At 39.3% G+C, this 18378-nt stretch overlaps 1 protein-coding gene across 3 annotated transcripts in view; it reads left to right on the top strand.

The window, feature by feature from the left end:
• CACNA2D3 (calcium voltage-gated channel auxiliary subunit alpha2delta 3) overlaps nt 1–18378 on the top strand; it is an 827558-nt gene that overhangs the window by 245602 nt on the left and 563578 nt on the right. For all 3 annotated transcript variants that reach the window (XM_046679102.1, XM_046679095.1, XM_046679111.1), the window contains one exon: nt 879–938. In XM_046679102.1, coding sequence (XP_046535058.1) covers nt 879–938 — 60 coding nt within the window. The remainder of the gene's footprint in view (nt 1–878; nt 939–18378) is intronic.

Genomic DNA, 18378 nt, shown 5'->3' with positions numbered 1-18378 from the left:
TAGAAATGGCTGAATTTTTACTTGGATGTAAAGGTTTTGCTTTTAGTTCGATGAAATTTCAGTGAAACATTATTTCACTAAAAAAGTTTTCTGCAATCCTCTAGCCTACATTTTCATGGTCGGAAATTCTTATTGTTGGCAAATTTAAATTAAAAGAAAAATGATTTCGATAGTTGACTAATCGTCTTTAAACGGAATTTGATGAACTTGTTTTCATAAGACTATGAATTGGTTGAATTTAATTGGCTAAGAAGAATAACAAGAGTTGTGTATTTATGGATACTGCTTATTGATTTAATTTCAGTGATTTCTTATTGGGATGCAGATTGTCAAAATGGCATTGATATACCATGAGTTCAAATAACTGTCACCTGATAATTACCTGCTAGAACTGGGTGCAGAAAGAATTGACTTCAAATGATTGAGGGAATTAAAATAAGTAGTCTTTTCCAAACCATTGGGGAAGAAAGTTAGCCCACTTAGAGTTGGACTCAATTCAATTCAATAAATCTTGACTAGGAAGCTTCTATACCCGAGGAATATACTTTTCTAGGTAAATTTCGGCGTCCACATCGGTCCTTAAGGGCCAGTGTCTTTAAATTGTTACAAAAATGGATGCAGAACGTGCGTGCATTTATACACACATAAAAATAAATATTTGTTGGAAGAATTATAATTAAATGGTGTAGGCAAAAACCAGATTTGACACTGATGTTATTATTTTCAGTTTCACGGGAGTAAATGCACTGGATCACAATGTACATGCCATGATATAATCTGTCATTTTTGAGCAATGGAGAAACATCAGTCTTTTCGTGTTGTTGAAATGGGGTCCAGGCCACACTTCTGATCTTTCATGTTGCTTTCTGTCTTTTCAGCGTCTTGTGGAGGCTGCAGAAGAAGCACACCTGAAACATGAATTTGATGCAGACTTGCAGGTAACTGATTATAGTTTGAGTTAAATTGTTTTGTGCGTGTTTGCTACCAAAGGAGAAATACTAAGTGTACCAGGACTACCAGGTTTCAGTGGTTAGGAGAGAAAGACTTTTGAGAGGATAATACAGAGTTGAAATAAATGTGCCTATTTCTTGACAAAGCGGGATAGAGATCTTCAACCATTTTCCACCATGACAGTTGCGATGAGTGATAAGACACACTCACGTGCGTGTAACCAGATTTTGATGAACTCTTCCCCAATTCTGGGGGCGTTAATCAGTCAACTGACAATAATCACTAGAGCTCCTAATCGTAAATTGCTAAGATAGATAGCAGAATATGTTCAAATCTCACTTCCCTAGCTGCATTTTAAGTGACTGAAAGCAATGTTGTGATGGATCTAACCTTGAATTAACTGTTAATTATATTTAAAAATTAAATCATTCACAGACATGGGATTCGAACATGTGCTTATTAATAAATTTCTTGCAGTGGATCTTGCATCTAATCATGGCACACCTGGTTGAGAAGGATTTTAATGTTGCTGTGTATATAGAAAACATAGTAAAAGGCAACAAGGGAATTGAATAGTACTTGGAAGTTCCTTTGGGTCCCTCCTGAGGGAAATTCTATCTGTGTTGTCATTTTGAGTTCTGTGGCATTTCCTCACTACTAGGAAAACAGAAGGAGTCAATCATAATCCTTAAGTCTGTGCTTTGCTAGAATATCTCTCTTTTAGTGGCATGTGGTCACCATTAGGATATAGTGTTTATTTTGCTATATTTTCATTTATAGGGAAAAGATAAAGGCTGACATAAATCTTCAAGCACAAAAAAGGATGGTGATACCAAAGATAGCCTTTGGCTGTGTTTCTCTCCCATGGATGTACTTCTTGTGGTCACTCTCATCTGTATCTTTTGCCTTGTGGGTGAAAGAATGCGCACTGAAGTAGGAAATTGAGGAAAGTTTAATAAAGGAAATACTTACAAATGTGTAGTAAGAGAAACCAACAAGCAGTGGTGTTGTAGTCCAGGGCAAACCATACTCCTGAAGGAACAAGGGGAGGGGGTGATTTCCAGAACCCAGGAAGAGTAGCAATATGGAAAATGTATTTGATAGAGGGGTGCAGCCAACCATGGTGAATTGGTAAGGGTGGAATTTTGGGGGACAATACCTCAATAACATTCTCTAGTCTTCTGTTCTCTTGCTGTTACCACCAACTGTTGGTGTGGTTGGGGTAGTTCAGTCTCCTGAGATGTTGAGTTGAGTGGAGAAGGGTGAAGAAAGGGGTCTGGAGGAGAAACAGAAAATATCAAGCCCGCTTGCTGGGGGTCATTTTCAAGCATAACACCCAACATAAGAAGCAAATAGAGCCAGGACTGTAGCCAAGCATTAGAGATTCGAGAGGGAGGTGGAGAAGTTCAGGGGGCTGTTGGTAACATCCAGAGAGGAGTAGGGAAGCTGGCCCAGCTCTTTGAGCAAAGCTGCAAGAAAAGGGGCAGAGGAGTCAGCTGAATGTAGCAAGGAGCACCTTGCCTTCCTACAGCCACACCTGCACGGCAGCTCCAGAAGATCCAGGGCCATTTACTGCCTATGTTTGTCTTCAGCATGCCTCCTCTGCAGAGGGTTAGGACTTCCTAGAGTGGGCCAGAAGGGGTTTTAATAGAAGTGTCAGGAAGCACCTTTGTAAGTGTGAAGATTGTAAGGACATCTTGAATGTGTTGCTAAGGGAAACTGTCTCTCTTTCCTCCAGAGTTCCTGAAGCCTTTTCAGAAATATTCTAGTTGTAAATGATGGAAACTCAACTTACATCACCTTAACTTAGATTATAACAGTGAATGAAATAAGAATCCGTGAGTCCACTCTGATGATAAATAAACAGATAGATAAATACATAAATGAGAAGGGAAAGCTCTTAGAGTAGAATTGTTACTGAAACTGATCTGGGTTTGCTTCCGGGCAAATTAAATAAGACTCTTCACCAGAAGTAGTTGTCTTACAAAGTAAAGTATATTTGTGGCAAATAGGAGACAATGAGGAATCATTTCCAGAGTCATGGCGTCCCCGAACAAAGGGAAGCAGGGACATTTATTTTGGATGGGGAATAAATATTCAAAAGGGAGAGGTGTGTATGCGCTTGTGCAGGCCCAGGTGGAAAACATGCTTCCACATACACTGCAGGTTACGGTAATAAGGCCTAAGCTCCTCCTGGAGAGATCTCATCATTAAAAATACGGCAAAGGTCATAGGCGTTAGTTCTCTGGTGAGGCTTGATCTGGTTCAGGATGGTTGGTGATTGCATCTCCTTAACATAACAAAAGGACAAAGACAAATTTGGAAAAACAGTTAAAATATCCAAATCTACCCTTGAGTTCCTCCGTGTAACTAGTTGGTGACAGAATGCCAACTAAGAAATGTAGAAGAAATGGTGGATTTAGAAAATTATGGTAATCATTGATTCAGGCAAGAATGTTCAATGGATGCTAAAACTAGTAGGTAAAGGTTTGATAAAGAACAGAACGTTGACAGTCTCAAAATATCTGCCCACAATTTATTGTTAATTACAAAGGAAAAAATAGCAACTTTACTATGGAGAAACCTGGCAGCCATCACCTTTCACAGGTAATCAAAGTTAATCTGACTAATAATGGGATAGAATGGCATCAAGTGCCTCCAGATGTGTGTTGAGTTTTAGGACAATGCCCTATGTAGAATTCTTGTCCGAAATGTGTAACCTAAATCTAATCATGATAACACATCGGACAAATCTGGATTGAGGAACGTTCTACAAAGTAACTGGCTGGACTCCTCTTCAAAAATGTCAAGGTGAAGAAAGGCAAAGGACTTGTTCCAGACTAAAGGACATTAAGACACATGACAGCTAAATGCAATGTGTGATCCTAAATTGGATCTGGAACCAGAAACAAAGATTTGAATATGGACTGTGCGTTAGATAATAATATTGTATCACTGCTGAATTTCCTGATTTTGATTGCCCCTTGTGCTTATGTAAGAGAATGATCTTGTTCTTGGGTTTTTGTGGACCAAATATTTGGATCCATTGGTCCAATAGGAAGGAGTTTGCAGGAGAGTGAAAAAGATTATTGGAAGTCAGGACTGTTTCGGAAAATCTAGTGTTTATGGCTCATACCTATAGTCAATTTTATTCTGAAATCAGTTGTCTACAAGAAGTAGGTAGGAAAGGAGGAGGGAATGATTTAATTGATTTTAGGGGATTATTTATCCTTCAGCAGAGGAAAAATATTCTGTGGTTTAGCTCACCTAACCTAGAGCCACTCTTTTTTTGTCTGTCTGAAGCTATTGTTATCTTCGGGAGTGTTCTCATTTCCTTCCTATTATTGAAGTTTTACAATAAAATTCTAGTGTAGCACAACTGGTTCCCTTGTTAAATGTGATGCTGTAAACATGTGTGCAGCATTGGCGTCTCTCGGAAAAAAAATGGAGACCAAGAAAACGAATCTCTGGGGTGTTATAGTTTTTGTTCTCTTGGGAACAAAGAATAGGAACTCAGTTTTTCCTCCCCAGTCATCTGTTCTGTATAAGTACAAGAGAAGTACCAGAGGCTACAGCTGTGTTCTGAACACAAGAGTAGATGTTGAAATAATCTCTCAATATTACAGTGTCATTCACTATCCAGACCTCAGACCTTCGTGGAGTCTTCCCTGGGTCAGAGTAAACCACGTGCGCTTTTGTGGAAACCTGTAAAAGAGGGACCTTTGAGAAAATGGATGTGCATCGAAGAATGAGTGTCTGCTTAGATGAAGGTTTTGAAGCTGTGAAGCTTTGACGCTATTAAGCGCAGGTCTGTTAATAGCTTGGGTGTTAGCCCCGTTGCTGTTACTAGGGTAGCAGGTCTGTGTACAGGCTCTGAGTTTATTGCTACGACGGTCCATTAGGGCTGATCAATTGTTAATCTGGGTTCTGCTGACCTCTCGGCAACCCCTGAGAGTGGATTGTTTTCACCAAAAAAATTTCAGACTACCATCTGCTCACTGTGAAATAATGCTGAGGTGGTCCCCGTGCTATTAGCTCAGGAAGAGCAGAGGGAGCTGAGAGTCTATTTCCTACAGAAAAAAAAAAGTGTCTTTGTGACATTTCCTAAACTGTGTAGCTTGTCATATAGTCTTAGCCCCACAGTTCCAAAAATAGAAAAGAGATTTGCCTCTTCTTTCACTTTAGATTGGAGTCTTTGTGTCATTGCACCATTCATGTGCTGTAAAAGTGAAGAATTTGTTTTTCATTGGTAGAATCATCCAAAGTTACACAAAGAGGGGCCGGCCCCACAGCCGAGTGGTTAAGTGCACATGCCCCCCTTTGGTGGCCCAGGGTTTAGCTGATTTGGATCCTGGGTGCAGACCTAGCACCACTCATCAAGCCGTGCTGAGACGGTGTCCATGTAGCAGAACTAGAAGGACCTACAACTAGAATATGCAGCTATGCACTGGGGGGCTTTGGGGAGAAGAAGAAAAAAAGGAAAAAAAAAAAAGATTGGCGACAGATGTTAGCTCAGGGCAATCTTGAAAAAAAGAAAAGGTACCCAAAGAAATGCCTCCTTTATTGTCTGGATTTTATTTCCATTTAAATTTCCTGTCACAGTCTTTCCAGAGTTTTAACTTTTTCCCTGTGGGTTTATGGCCTTGACATCAGCAGTCCCACTGTAAGATCCTTAAATATGGCATTACATTGTTAGTTCTTAGCAAAACTGTGTTTGGGTAAGAGGCAAAATACAGCCTCTGAAGAGTCACATGGGTGAACAACCCACAATGCAGCATCCTCCATAGAAACCAGGGCTGCCTGGTGTGCACTGGCTGGAGAACTTTCTTGTTGATGCTGGTGTCAGTTCAGCCCTCTGGCTTGTCCTCCTTTATGGTGGCCCATGGGCTCTAGATTGGTCATCTCTTGGTTTTGTCCTTTATTCCTTGATGTCTTCATTAGGGCAATTTTCAGTTATAGGTGATATAAACAGAGGCCTTGTTAAAATGGCGTCTTCCCTTTTTTATTTTATGCTTTGAATGAACATATGTTTTTCATGTAAAGCACCTCTGAGATTGGTAATTATAATGAAAACAGTTTTTAATATTCTCAATTATCATGTGATTATTTTAGCGTTTCACCCTCATTATTTTGAAGACAAAACTTAACTTGGGGTTGGGCGGACTGATGGGGCTGGACTCTAGCCCTGATTGCCCTAGCCATCCATGAATTTCCAGAAAACGAGGTCTACACATGTGGTATAACTCAGAGGGAGTGCCTTCCTCCTCTTACTTACTCTTTCTTTTGGGGTTTTTCCACTGGCAGCAAAGAAGACGAAAAAAGTCCTTTTGACAGTTTACTAAAAACCTGCTTATCTTTGAACCACAAACATATTTTCTTTGAAAGCTGTCTCAAATAAGTGCCAATTGCACAGAGCTGGTGCACAGCGGAAAAAAAAAGAAAAAGAATTGTGGTTTTGAATTGTGTATCCTGCAGAAGGCTTTTCCATCACGAAGTTTTTATAATAATTTTTCTTTGTTGTTTTGTAACAGAAAAAAAAAGCCTGGTGACATTCAGAGGGATAACCAAAGTTAGAGTGGAAAGGATCTGAGGGGCTGCAGAGTGTCCTGAATATCCCCTCCTGGTCATCATCAAGCTGCAGTTGCCTGTTTTGCAAACACAGTGGCCTGATTTCAAAGTTGGGGTGAGGGGTTTTCAGGGGGAGGGACGCAGAGACCACTGACGGACGTCTCTGAGATGGGACGGCTTACGGTATTTGTTGCAGCACCTTCCTCCACCTTCTTGCCACTGCCTGTTGCCATGGGAGGTTTGTGTTTAAGGAGACCCAGGGGAGGAGAGATGGGCGGCTTAGGAGCCCCAACATCCGTTTTAGAACATATAACACTGTCCACTGGGAGAAGGAAGCCTTTCTTGGAAAGGATTACCAAGGGCAATGGAGTAGCAAACAGCAGAGCAGAGCTGTCCTTTTCCTGACAGCCTTTCCCTGCTGGCAAGTGAGGCTTTGCCCTGGGGAAAGACTATAAGTTGTGAAGGAGAGTAAAGGACGTTTTAGTAGAAGTACTTCCTGAGTGGAGAAAATGACTCTCCTCACTATGTTTTGCATGTATTCCTGTCAAGTCTCAATTCATTCTTGCCCTCTTTGACTGAGTGAGGTGTTTAGCTCCTTTCTGGGGGTGGGGGGTGGGGAGGCGTGCAGCACAGAAGACCCAGGTCCCAGAATTGGAAATGGTGTTTTTCATAGAGATAGCTAATTGACTTTGCGCAAGACAGATAGGGGTCACATCTATAAGAGAAATAAATGAAAAAAGATGGAAATTTTCACACTCTGTATTAAAATAAGTCCCTTTTATTTCTCATCTAACTTATGAGAGTATGCCTATTGTTTTTTCCTTTTCCTTTTTATCGGCTTGGCAGGGGGTCACAGTTAGTCTTCCCTATTTTGAGATCTTGTATTAGATGTTTCTTAGGACTCACCCCATGTCATTTATTCACAAGACTGATGTGTAAATGGTTTCTTTAAGTCTGAGCATTTTAAAATAAAAGTCATTTCTCAGTTGTTACACACACACTCTATGCACACGCTCTTGTTCCTGTTCACTTGGCTAGAACATTGTAACTTTTCATCAGGCCAGCGCCATGACTCCAAGCTTCACGTTAATCGTTTGCTTGGTGGTCACATGATATGCTCACGACCCTGACTGTTGGTCACATGAAAGTGGAAGAAGGGGCAGCGAGTGGAGCCTCAGCTTGATCTGCAGAGAGCTTTCGCCTAGAGGTCTGGAATACTGGTATTTCTAGTCCCAACTGGACCGTTTACCTGATCAAAGATCTCATGCCGTGGCCTCTTTGCTCATCCATGAAATGACGCACTTGTAATATCTAGATGATTTCTAAGATCTCCTCCATCTCTTGTGTGCCATCATTCATTCAACAAGTTTTCAGTGACCTCCTGTGTGTCAGGCACTGAGCTGCGGATATGGCCGTAAAGCAGGCAGATGCTGTCTTTGTTCTCACGGAGCTTACCACCTGATGGGAGTGACAGTTGTTAAAAACATGATGACATAAATATTTATTAAATGTTGATTGTGATAAATGACATGAAGAGAAGTACAGGGTAATATCACAGTGCACAACAAGTCTGGGAGTTCTTGGGACCTTGGAGCAAATCCCCAAAGGGTAAGTCTTGATTGAGTGGAAAGTCTAGGTTGACCTCCACTAGAGCTAGAAGAAATCTCCCCAGACGCAGAGAACCCATAATATCTTTATTTTCCATAAGTGAAAAATTAAAAATTATTTTATCTGCTTTTCATATAATCTCTCTCACCTCTGAACTCTCATGGTACTTTATTTTTCCCTCTTGTATGGTGTTTATCACTTCCTACCCTGTAAATTTTATTCACATACGTGCATTGCTTGCTTAATTTACCATTTATTCAGGACTCAGTACATGTTAGGCCCTGTTTTAGGACTTCTACAAACTGAGAGGTGACCCTTATCCTCCAGGAAAGTTCTAATCCTTTTTAAAATATGTTTTTTTCAGTTGTTCCTTTAAGGATCGCAATAAGCATCGTTAAGTGTACAGGGTATCAAGACTTAATTTAATGTGTGAAGTACCGCTTCACCTGAAACAAGAACTGTACAGCAGTGTAATTCTACCTACCACCATCCTTTGTGGTACTGTCATATATTTTACTTCTATATGTCTTATAAGCACCATAATAAAGTGTTTTTATTTTTTCTTTAAACAGCTGTCTTCTAAAAAATTAAATAAGAAATAAGATAGTAATATATTTACCCATAACATACCATTTCTATCACTTTTCATTCCTTCCTGTGGATTGGAATTTCCATATGCTATCATTTCTCTTCAGCCTGAGGAACCTCTCTTAGCAATTTTTTGTGTTGCAGGTCTGGTAGCAACAACTTCTCTCTGCTTCTGTTTATCTAAAAACATCTTTATTTCACTTTCATTTTTGAAGGATAATTTTACTGGATATACAATTTTTACTTAACAGTTTATTTTTTCTTTTAGCACTTTGAAGATATAATCCCATTCTCTTCTGATCTTTAATCTTTCTGATGAAATGCCAGCCATCATTTTTATCTTTGTTCCTCTGTATACAATGAGTCATTTTTCTCTGCTGCTTTCAAGATCCTTTTCCTTATCTTTGATTTTCAGTATGCTATATAGCATGATAAGCTAAGGATGTTCCTAGATGTGATTTTCTTTGTATTTATTCTGCTTGGAGTTTGCTGAGATTATTGAGTATTATCACTATATTTGAAAATTTTACTTGCCCTCTTCTCTTTACAGTTCGTTCTGGAATTTGTCACATCTATGTTAAATTGCTTAATATTGTCACTCAAGTCACTGTGGCTCTTTTTTTGTTTGTTTCCTATATATGTTTTATTAATTAATTGGTTTCCAAGTTCACTAACTCTTTCTTCTGTAGTCTCCAATCTGCTGTTAAATGCATCTAATGAATGTTTTATTTCATATATTGTACTTTTAGTTCTAGAATGTTCATTAAATCTTTTTTTATAGTTTCCATTCCCATCTGTGCACCAATTATATTCATGTTTTCTTTTAAGTCCTTGAACATATATATGATAGCTGTTGTAAATTCTTTCTTTGCTAATTCTGGCATCTGGCTCACTCCTGTTTCCATTGATTGCTTTTTTCTTTTGAAGTCACTCTATTTTTTTTTGCATCTTCACATGTTTAGTACTTTTTTGTTTTATGCTGGACATTGTGATTATATCTTTGATTTTTATAATTTCCTCATTGTAACTTAGTATAGTTCCATCCATGTAGTAGGTATCCTAAAAATACTAAATTTATTGAGTTTGGTTAAATTGATATTAGGAAACAGTTATTAAAGAGATGAAGGGAAGAGAATGATAAATCATGTATAGGAGGGCAGCCTCCAGAGATTTGATATGCTTTCTAATATTGCATACACTGTGAGTACAGTATTGACTTCTTTATTCCAAAGAACCACATAAGGTTATCTTCCAGCTGAAAGAAAGAGGAAAATGCATTTTTGCTATAGAATCTTAAAGTATCAACATTGTTTCTTAAAAGTTTATCATTTCTAAGGCTTAATTATACTAGTACCATCCCCTGTTTTAAATTCAGATAGAGATATTAATATTAACAAATTTAAAGACAAGAAATCCAACTTCATAGCAATTTTAATTGATTTGATTTCATTTGAATACTCATCTTACTATATAGTTTAGAGGGAAAAAATGGCATTATTTACTCCTTCCAAAGTTATCCTTTATTTGCCTGTCAAACATTTCCACATTAGTGACCTCTTTTTTCTTTGCTATTTATGTGTTTAGAAACTCTGGGTCTTTTATCTCTAATTTCATCAATAATGAACAATCTAGTAAAACTTCCATGTGTTTTCTAAATTGTCCTAGTCTTTCTTGCTGCAAGATTCCTTTTTCTATCATGACCATGTGTATCTCAATTTGTAGATAGTAGTGGTTATAGAAGATTGAATTATTGCTTTAGAAAGCATTTTCTTTCATACCAAAAAGTCACTGGTTCCTTTGTGATTCTTTTAACTCTTGTGTTTTCTTAGTTGGGCTTTCTCCAAACTGGGAATATTTATTTTAAATAAACATTTGTTTAAAACACGTTTTAAATAATATATTTTAAACACAATAAAACACCAGCAATTCAAACTTGATTAAACATTCCAATTAACAAATACCTTTAAAGTTCAGTTTAATTGTATCCACATACACGGTGTGATTGTGGTGTTTCAGACATCAGCCAGTTTGGAAAGGGCACGTTTTGGGATACCAGGGCCCTTTTGGCATATCTACAATCTTGTTAGATAAGCACTTAGTGGTTCTGTTAATCACGATATTAAGAGCCTACACCACATTTCAGAAACCTTAGTGTCTTCCATTAAGATGGCTGACTGGAGAGGTCGTTTCAGACCCCAGAAATTACCTTGGAATCTTTCTCCAGCAAACTTTTGGCCGCATTGAGAACGTCCTTAGGTTGCTGATTTTTCACCAGGGATCGTGTGGTTAGAGATTTGCCAACTGCTGTTGAATTTTTAAAGTAAAACTTGAATCTTCTGGCAATTCAGAAAGTAGACAACTTGACAGAAATTTTCTAATCTCGTGTCAGCCTGTTAATAAAGCACTTGATCTGTACACAGATGAATTATTTCTCACCTTTTCTACTTTCAGGTTAGTTTGTGATATAGGCTTTCATAATATATACATAGCTTCAATCTCATGCCTCTGGTGTGGTAATCCTAATTCTTCAAATTAAAAATACTTTCATGATTTACAATTTTAGGATGTTTCTCTTTGTTGGTTAATTAATACTGATAGAATAGAGTAACAATGATAAGAGCAATAGGCACCATCGTGAAAAATGTATCAAACGCAGGTGCTGGCTTAAGTGCTTCACAGGTGTTATTTCATTTATTCTTCTCCCCATGATCCTGTGGGATAGATACTGTTATTATCTCTGAAGATTGAGAGGCCATGTGATGGGCCCAAGGTTACGAGTGGGTCGCACTAAAGTCTGTTTGACTCCCAAACCAATAAGTTACGTTGTCTCACAAAACCACAAGTTGTAACAATGACCTTAATTTGCGCTGGACAAAATCTTATAAGGAAATAAATTTAAGATGAAAGTTATGAGTTATTTAAAAGGTCTATCAAATACGTCAAAAATAAATTTTCTAGAATGGTAAATTCTGACCCAGCAATGTATGTAATAAAAAAAAATCTTAATGAGATATAATGATTTAGTAAAAATGATTAAATCACTTTGATGGTATTATTAGAAACATGTGCATAAGGGAGACACTCCCTCATTTGGCAGTTGTATTTGTCCTCTACACAGTAACCAGTGTGCCCTTTGGAAACACTAATAGGGTCAAGTTACTTATTTCCTTACACTTAATTTGCACACAATTAGAATACAATCTCAGCTACCCTGTACTTCACATAGTACTATACAACCTGTCCAAGACGGTGCATGGATTAGCAGCCGCCTCTGCCTCTTTCCTTCCTGCCTGCTATGCTCCTGACTCACTGTTCTTCTGTTCTTTGAGCTCCCCAATAGGCTCTGTTTGTTATTTTCTGTCTCCTTCGGCAAAACATAAGCTCCGTGAGAGCAGGCACCTCACATCTAGTCAAATGTCCACAAATACTTGTTAGAATTAATTGAAATTTGTAAGAGTGATGTAATTACTAAAATCCACAACTGACTGGTGATTGCTAGAGTTGTACATTGTTAGAAATTCATGAAGTTGTCATCTGCTTGTTTCAATTACAAAAAACGGATTCTTTCTTAAAATAAATACTTATGGCTTGACCAGAAGTGACTCAATTGCTGCTGTAATAATCAAAGACATTTTCATATACAAATGGCAGCCTTTTAGTGAAACAGTTGGCTTTTGTTGTTACTTGTAATAAATTCATGAATTTGCTAATTTCCCTCATCCAAATGATGTTTTTCTGCTGTTTAATATGTAGTTAAAATATATGAATATACTAATTAATTATGAACAAGATAATTATATTTAATGAATATTATATTAAAAGAATATTTATCAAGTTAGTTTATTAAACAGATATGTGCTTATAGAGAAAGCATCTTTAAAATTGGAAGGGAGAAAAATTAGAAGGAAAACATGCTCTTACAGCTCAGGTTTCCTCTCTTGGGGAGGTTCCTACTTATCTTCCCAGCTCCTATAATCAGAGCTAAGATAATAGTATGTCTGTGGCAGGGGTAGCCTCGTGGTTTTTGTTTTTTTTTGTTTTTTTTTTTTGGTGAGGAAGATTGGCCCTAACACCTGTTACTGCCAATTTTCCTCTTTTTACTAGACGAAGATTGTCCCTGAACTAACATCTGTGCCCATCTTCCTCTATTTCGTATGTGGGATGCCACCACAGCATGGCTTGATAACTGATGTAGGTCCACGCCCTGGATCTGAACCAGTGAACCATGGGCCACTGAAGCTGAGTGCCCTGAACTTAACCACTATGCCACTGGGCCCCAGGAGTAGCCTCTTAACAACACAAGTAGGAATTCAGAGGGAGACATAATCAACTTCCAAGAATGAGTATTTGACAGCAAAAATGAGGGTGATTTGAGGTCCTATCTAAATCTTTGTGTCTACCAGAAAGTGAACTTCTAACATTATCATCTGCTTCAAATACCTTGAAAAGCCATCAGAGTCAGCCCCTCATGGAAAATCCTAGCTCTTGCATTTCACTTGTCCATAGGAAAATAAAACAACAGCAAAATAAATTAACAACTTTGACAAAACCCAAAACAAAACAGCCTTTCTCATGCTGGTAGTAATTAATGGAGGAAAAAAGAATAGTTTTCTTCTTTGGAGTATTGCATTAGTAGTCAGGGGTCTTGAAGTTTTGCTCATCAGCTGTGTGACCTTGAGCAAGTCATGTTTCCTTTCAGACTTCATGTTTCCTCAGGTAAATGAGGGGGTGGGAAAGGCTTGATTTTCCTTCCGGATCTAGAACTCCCTAAGTCTGTGAAGCTGTGATTTTTTACGTGGAAAAGACAACAACAATGTTTCCGAAGAGTGTGTGCTCTTTCTTTTAGGAAATCCGGCAACTTCTACAGACATAGCGTTGTCCTCAGGGAAACAACTCGGAGAATAAAATCCTCTCTCTAGTCTTTTCTCCCTCCAAATAGATATAAACCCCCTGCTTTAAAACTGAAAAAGGGAAATTTCAAGGACGCCTTGCTTGATTGGATCATCCGCAGACCCCTGTGAATAATCGATCCTTTTAGATATAAAGAGATTCTTATGAATAATATAGAGGGACATTGTTTCTGTGTGCGTGATTTTAAGAACTTAACACTGGAACTGAAATGACTTGTTTTACCCCAAACCTTGGTTTGCTGGATAGTTAAAGAAATTCAGAACCAAATTAAACCTTTGCTTTGGCTTATTTGGAAGTGATTATGTCGTGCATATGAATGTATTCATAATTTATCCTTCTTCCTAAAAGGTTTCAGGTGGCTGAGAACATACAGCCACCATGAAAAAACATTTTTTTTCTAGGTTTTAAAGCCTTTTGTCTTCTCATTCTACATGAGTTTGGCTGCAACATAGAGGTTGTTCTGATTAAAAGGAGCAAGACTGGAGAGGGGGAAGAGGGGTCACAGCTTCATCGCGATATTTTCTGAAACACAGGTCAAGAGATGATGGGCCACAAACAGCTTTTGTCTGGTCAAAATGCCTCTTTGATTACAAAGAAATAAAAGAGGATTCATTATGTCTGCTGATTAACATGCAGGATGAGGTAGACGTTAGCTCTTGAGAGAATGTCTACTGAAGACAGAAAGACGCATTTGAGTGCTGGCTTTTTTTTCTCACTAGTGGTGAGACTGTGGGCAAATTTCTTAGCCTGTTGGAGTCTCAGTTTCTTCTGCCATCTAATTAGGATGATGAGACACTCCCTCTAAGCGTGTCAGGCTCACGGATCGACGTGAAGTATTTAGCACAGTGCCTGGTGCAGAAGACGATTCCAGTTCAGGGTAACCATTGACATTATTGTCATCATTATTTTGACCAGTCCTCTTGAAATACAAAGAAGTTGATTACATTGGTAATTGCATATTTAGTCTCTGCCTCCTTTGAGAATTGTGAACTCTCTGAGGCAGGGACCGCATATGTTTTTCAGCGTTGTGATCGGGGCTTAGGCACACAGCTGGCACGCAATAAGGATTTGAAGGACTGAATGACTGAAGGAAAAAAAGTGAAGGATCATCTCAAGAGTTAGATACCCCTTAGAATGGAGGTTAAAAGCATCATTTACCAAAGAGAAAAAAAAATGTGATGCTGCTCGCAGAAACACAGGTAGTGTTAGTAACTTTGTTAATAGAAAAAGTTACTGGTAGTAACTTTGCAGCAGAAGGGCTGCCCAGGCTGAGGACCTGAGTGTGTTCAAGGCTCTTTGGGACCCTGGTAGGTCACAGGATTGGGTGTTTCGTGTCCACGGGGGGACTGAACTCAAACCATCTTTGGCCACCCCTGTGCCCTCCTGGGTGTGTGTGGTAGATAGTGAGAGGCCTCTATCTAAGTAGTCAGAGGGAGCGAAAGACCTGGAACCACTTCACTTCATAGTCATCAGCCGATTTTGGAGCGCTGGACTGGCTAATCGTTCACTTAAGTTTTGTTGTTGTTTTAAACAGGTTCCTTTATGTGTCAGAAGAGAAACACAAACAAGAGACTGCTGCTAGGACATATTTTATATTCCTCTTCCAATTTCATTAATGGCTTCAAAGGAAATCTCGCTTGTAATTGCCTTAAGCATTCTGTCTTCATTATTAAATACCAGCCATTTGTTATATTCTACACTTCTTTTCGGCTCTGTGTGCCAAGTTTTTCTGAGACCTTCTGAATTAAAAATGATATTGAACTGTAGGGCAGGCGGGTCTGGGAGCATGCCCTCCCATTTAAATTTCCAGGGGATGGGGCCGGACCGGTGGTGCAGAGGTTAAGTTCAAACATTCGGCTTCTCGATGGCCTGGGGTTCGTGGGTTCGGATCCTGAGTGCGGACGTGGCACCGCTTGGCACGCCATGCTGTGGTAGGTGTCCCACATATAAAGTAGAGGAAGATGGGCACGGATGTTAGCTCAGGGCCAGGCTTCCTCAGCAAAAAAGAGGAGGACTGGCAGTAGTTAGCTCAGGGCTAATCTTCCTCAAAAAATAAATAAATAAATAAATAAATAAAATATCCAGGGACATCACCGTGCTTTTAGGAATGTCTTAGGAATGTCTTAGTAGAGACAGATGTCGGAATCTGGGGCTTTATTCATTCCACTGTCAAAGACATTAACTATTTGGTTAGAATCAGGAAAATTCTCTTTGGTTTGGAATTATCTAAGTTGGACTTTATGGGTCTCTTATGCCCCAACCCCACTGCGGGTTTTGACCTTGAATTTTAGTCACACCCCAGCCAGGTCCACATCCAGTCTCTGACCCAGAGTCAGAAATTAGTTGGTTTTTATTCCATGAACAATGCTTAAATATTACCCACTCCAGAAAGCAGCCTTGTTTATGAATGTTTATTTACCAGGTCTTTCTTCGATCTGGTGTTGATGGGTGACTGGAAGTTGTAATGAATTTGGAAAGCAGACTCTCAAAGGTACAGGTCAAATTCAGTTGAGTCAGGTAGGTGTTGCTTGTATCTTCTTGGTCCATTGGGCTACAGCATTGTCTCCTGCAGTGTCTGATGCTATTGTCTCTATATTTTCTGAAGTCACCCTTTGCAATTCATGTGATGCTCTTCCCAGGAGGTGGGAGGCTCTGCTCTCAGATGAAGCAAAAGACACCTCTGGCGAGACGTGCAGTGAGCTGGTGGTGGTGTGTGGGAACATCTGTAATCTGCAGCTTTTCTGTACCAGGGGCCCTGAGTATTTATTCATTCATTCACTCATTCATTTATTCACTTGTTCATTATTTTCTTGGATCTACCTGAAAAGGAAAAGATTCTGGAATATTTCCTCTGAGACTTGCAACAGCAGGCAGGGAGCCAGCAACAATTGGAGGTGCCTGATACAGTGAGTCAGACAGGTCATGCTCTCTTTTTTCCTTCCTCTGCCTTTTTTTCTATTATCTTTAAATTTAATAGGCTAAAGATGGGAAAAGGCAAAGCAGGTGACATCGCTCTTGAGTAAGGAAGGCCTTCGGGGTCCCTTGAGAGTGTCGGTGGATGGGATTCAAGTTATTGATGTATATTCTTCCAACGTGGCAGAAACCAGCTCCGGATTTGAAAAGTTTCCCTAGACTCCATGGGGGCAGAGCTGTTGTTGGCATATTTGCTTTTTTGGGAGAGGTAACCATTTCCTGCTGCACGGTTATCGTGTTGAGGGTTGGGTACCAGGGCGCCTTGGAGATAAGGATTTAATGAATGCACATGAGAAGAGGAAATTCAAGCCACTGAGCAGCGTATTGCCCTAGGCAACTTCCCATTTCAGGATGGTGAGATATATAGGGGAGTAAATTTCAGATGATCGTGGAAGAAAAGAAGTTCGAGGGGCATTGGGGTGAGAGATATGTCCTTACGTGTGTTTCCAACAGCAGGTGGGTGGTCCATCTCACTGAGAGCCTGATGAATCACCTCCTGGTTTTGTCCATTGTCTTTGTTTTTATAATTCACTTATAGCTTTAAAAAATATGATTAGGCCTGCCCTTGTGCTCATTATTCCTTATGGCAGAGGGGATGTGCTTTTAATTTATTCTTTGCTTCTAATTGTAGTATCTGCATGTCAAGGTTCACTGGCTAGAGAGAGAAAGAGCCCTGCTTTTGTAAAGCAGTTAATTGAACCTGGTAACGATTACTGTCAGAAATGCCCTGGGGTTGTGCTGGTTCCTGTGCATTGTCCCCAGTGGTGGTTTCTAGCATCGAGTGTGCTGGGACCCTGAAGATTTTCCAAAAGGAAACAGCAAATTAGAGTTCATGTACTGCCCACCCCAACTGCAGTAATGTTAATAACCTTTTCTGGGTTTGTACCAGTCTCTGGGCTAGAGACTTCTGAAGAGAATGTTTCCAAGTCTGAAATGTTTAAGAAATATTTGCAATACAGACAAAGGACTAGTGTCTAGGATAGAGACAGAATTCCTCCATATCAGTCACAAAAATAGCACAATAAAAACTCCTCCTTATCAATCTACTGCAAAGTGCAGTAGAAAAACGGACAAAAGATATGAATAGTCACTTGAGAGGAGTAGAATTACATGGACAAAAGAAAGACGCTCAATCTCACTAGTAAACAGGGAAAAGCAAATGAAAGCAGTGAAATACCATTTTTACCAATCAGTTGGCAAAATAATAGTGATGATGATGATGATGATGATATAAAATGTTGGTAGGGCCTGAGGAGATGGGCCTCTAGTGGTACAGCCACACTGCAGGTCAGTTTTGCAGAAGCTTCTAAAACTAAAAATGCGCAGACCCTGCGAATCATCCACTCCACATTTCACATCTGCTTTCAGAAACTCTAGCACTTGTGGACCATTGCAACAATGCACTTGTGTACCAATGCAACATTGTTTGATGTAGCAAAATCCACTAGCTGCCTGAATGTCTACCTATATGAGAATGGCTAATGACACCGTGGTGCATCATGGAATGGGTTCTAGGTAGTAGCTAAAAGGAAGGAAGCAGACCTACAGGTAATGGCAAAGACAACAGTAATGCCCAGGCAAGGACAATGCCCAGAACCTTAAAAAGCAAAGACAGGGTTTAGAATTATTTGTACAATATGATATAATTTAGGTTAAAAAGGAAAATGATCCTACATATGTTAAGTATCTATGTGTGTCTGTTATTACAGAGGAAAAGGTTTGTTAGCAGCATCCGGAGCAGGGCCTGGTATTAGCAGTGGTGTCAAAGGGAACGTGAGT

Source organism: Equus quagga, chromosome 1 (assembly GCF_021613505.1).
Source record: "Equus quagga isolate Etosha38 chromosome 1, UCLA_HA_Equagga_1.0, whole genome shotgun sequence".
In the NCBI taxonomy this organism is placed as follows: Eukaryota; Metazoa; Chordata; class Mammalia; order Perissodactyla; family Equidae; genus Equus; species Equus quagga.
Note: the sequence above shows the minus strand (reverse complement) of the source record. Positions and strands in the feature narration are given on the sequence as shown.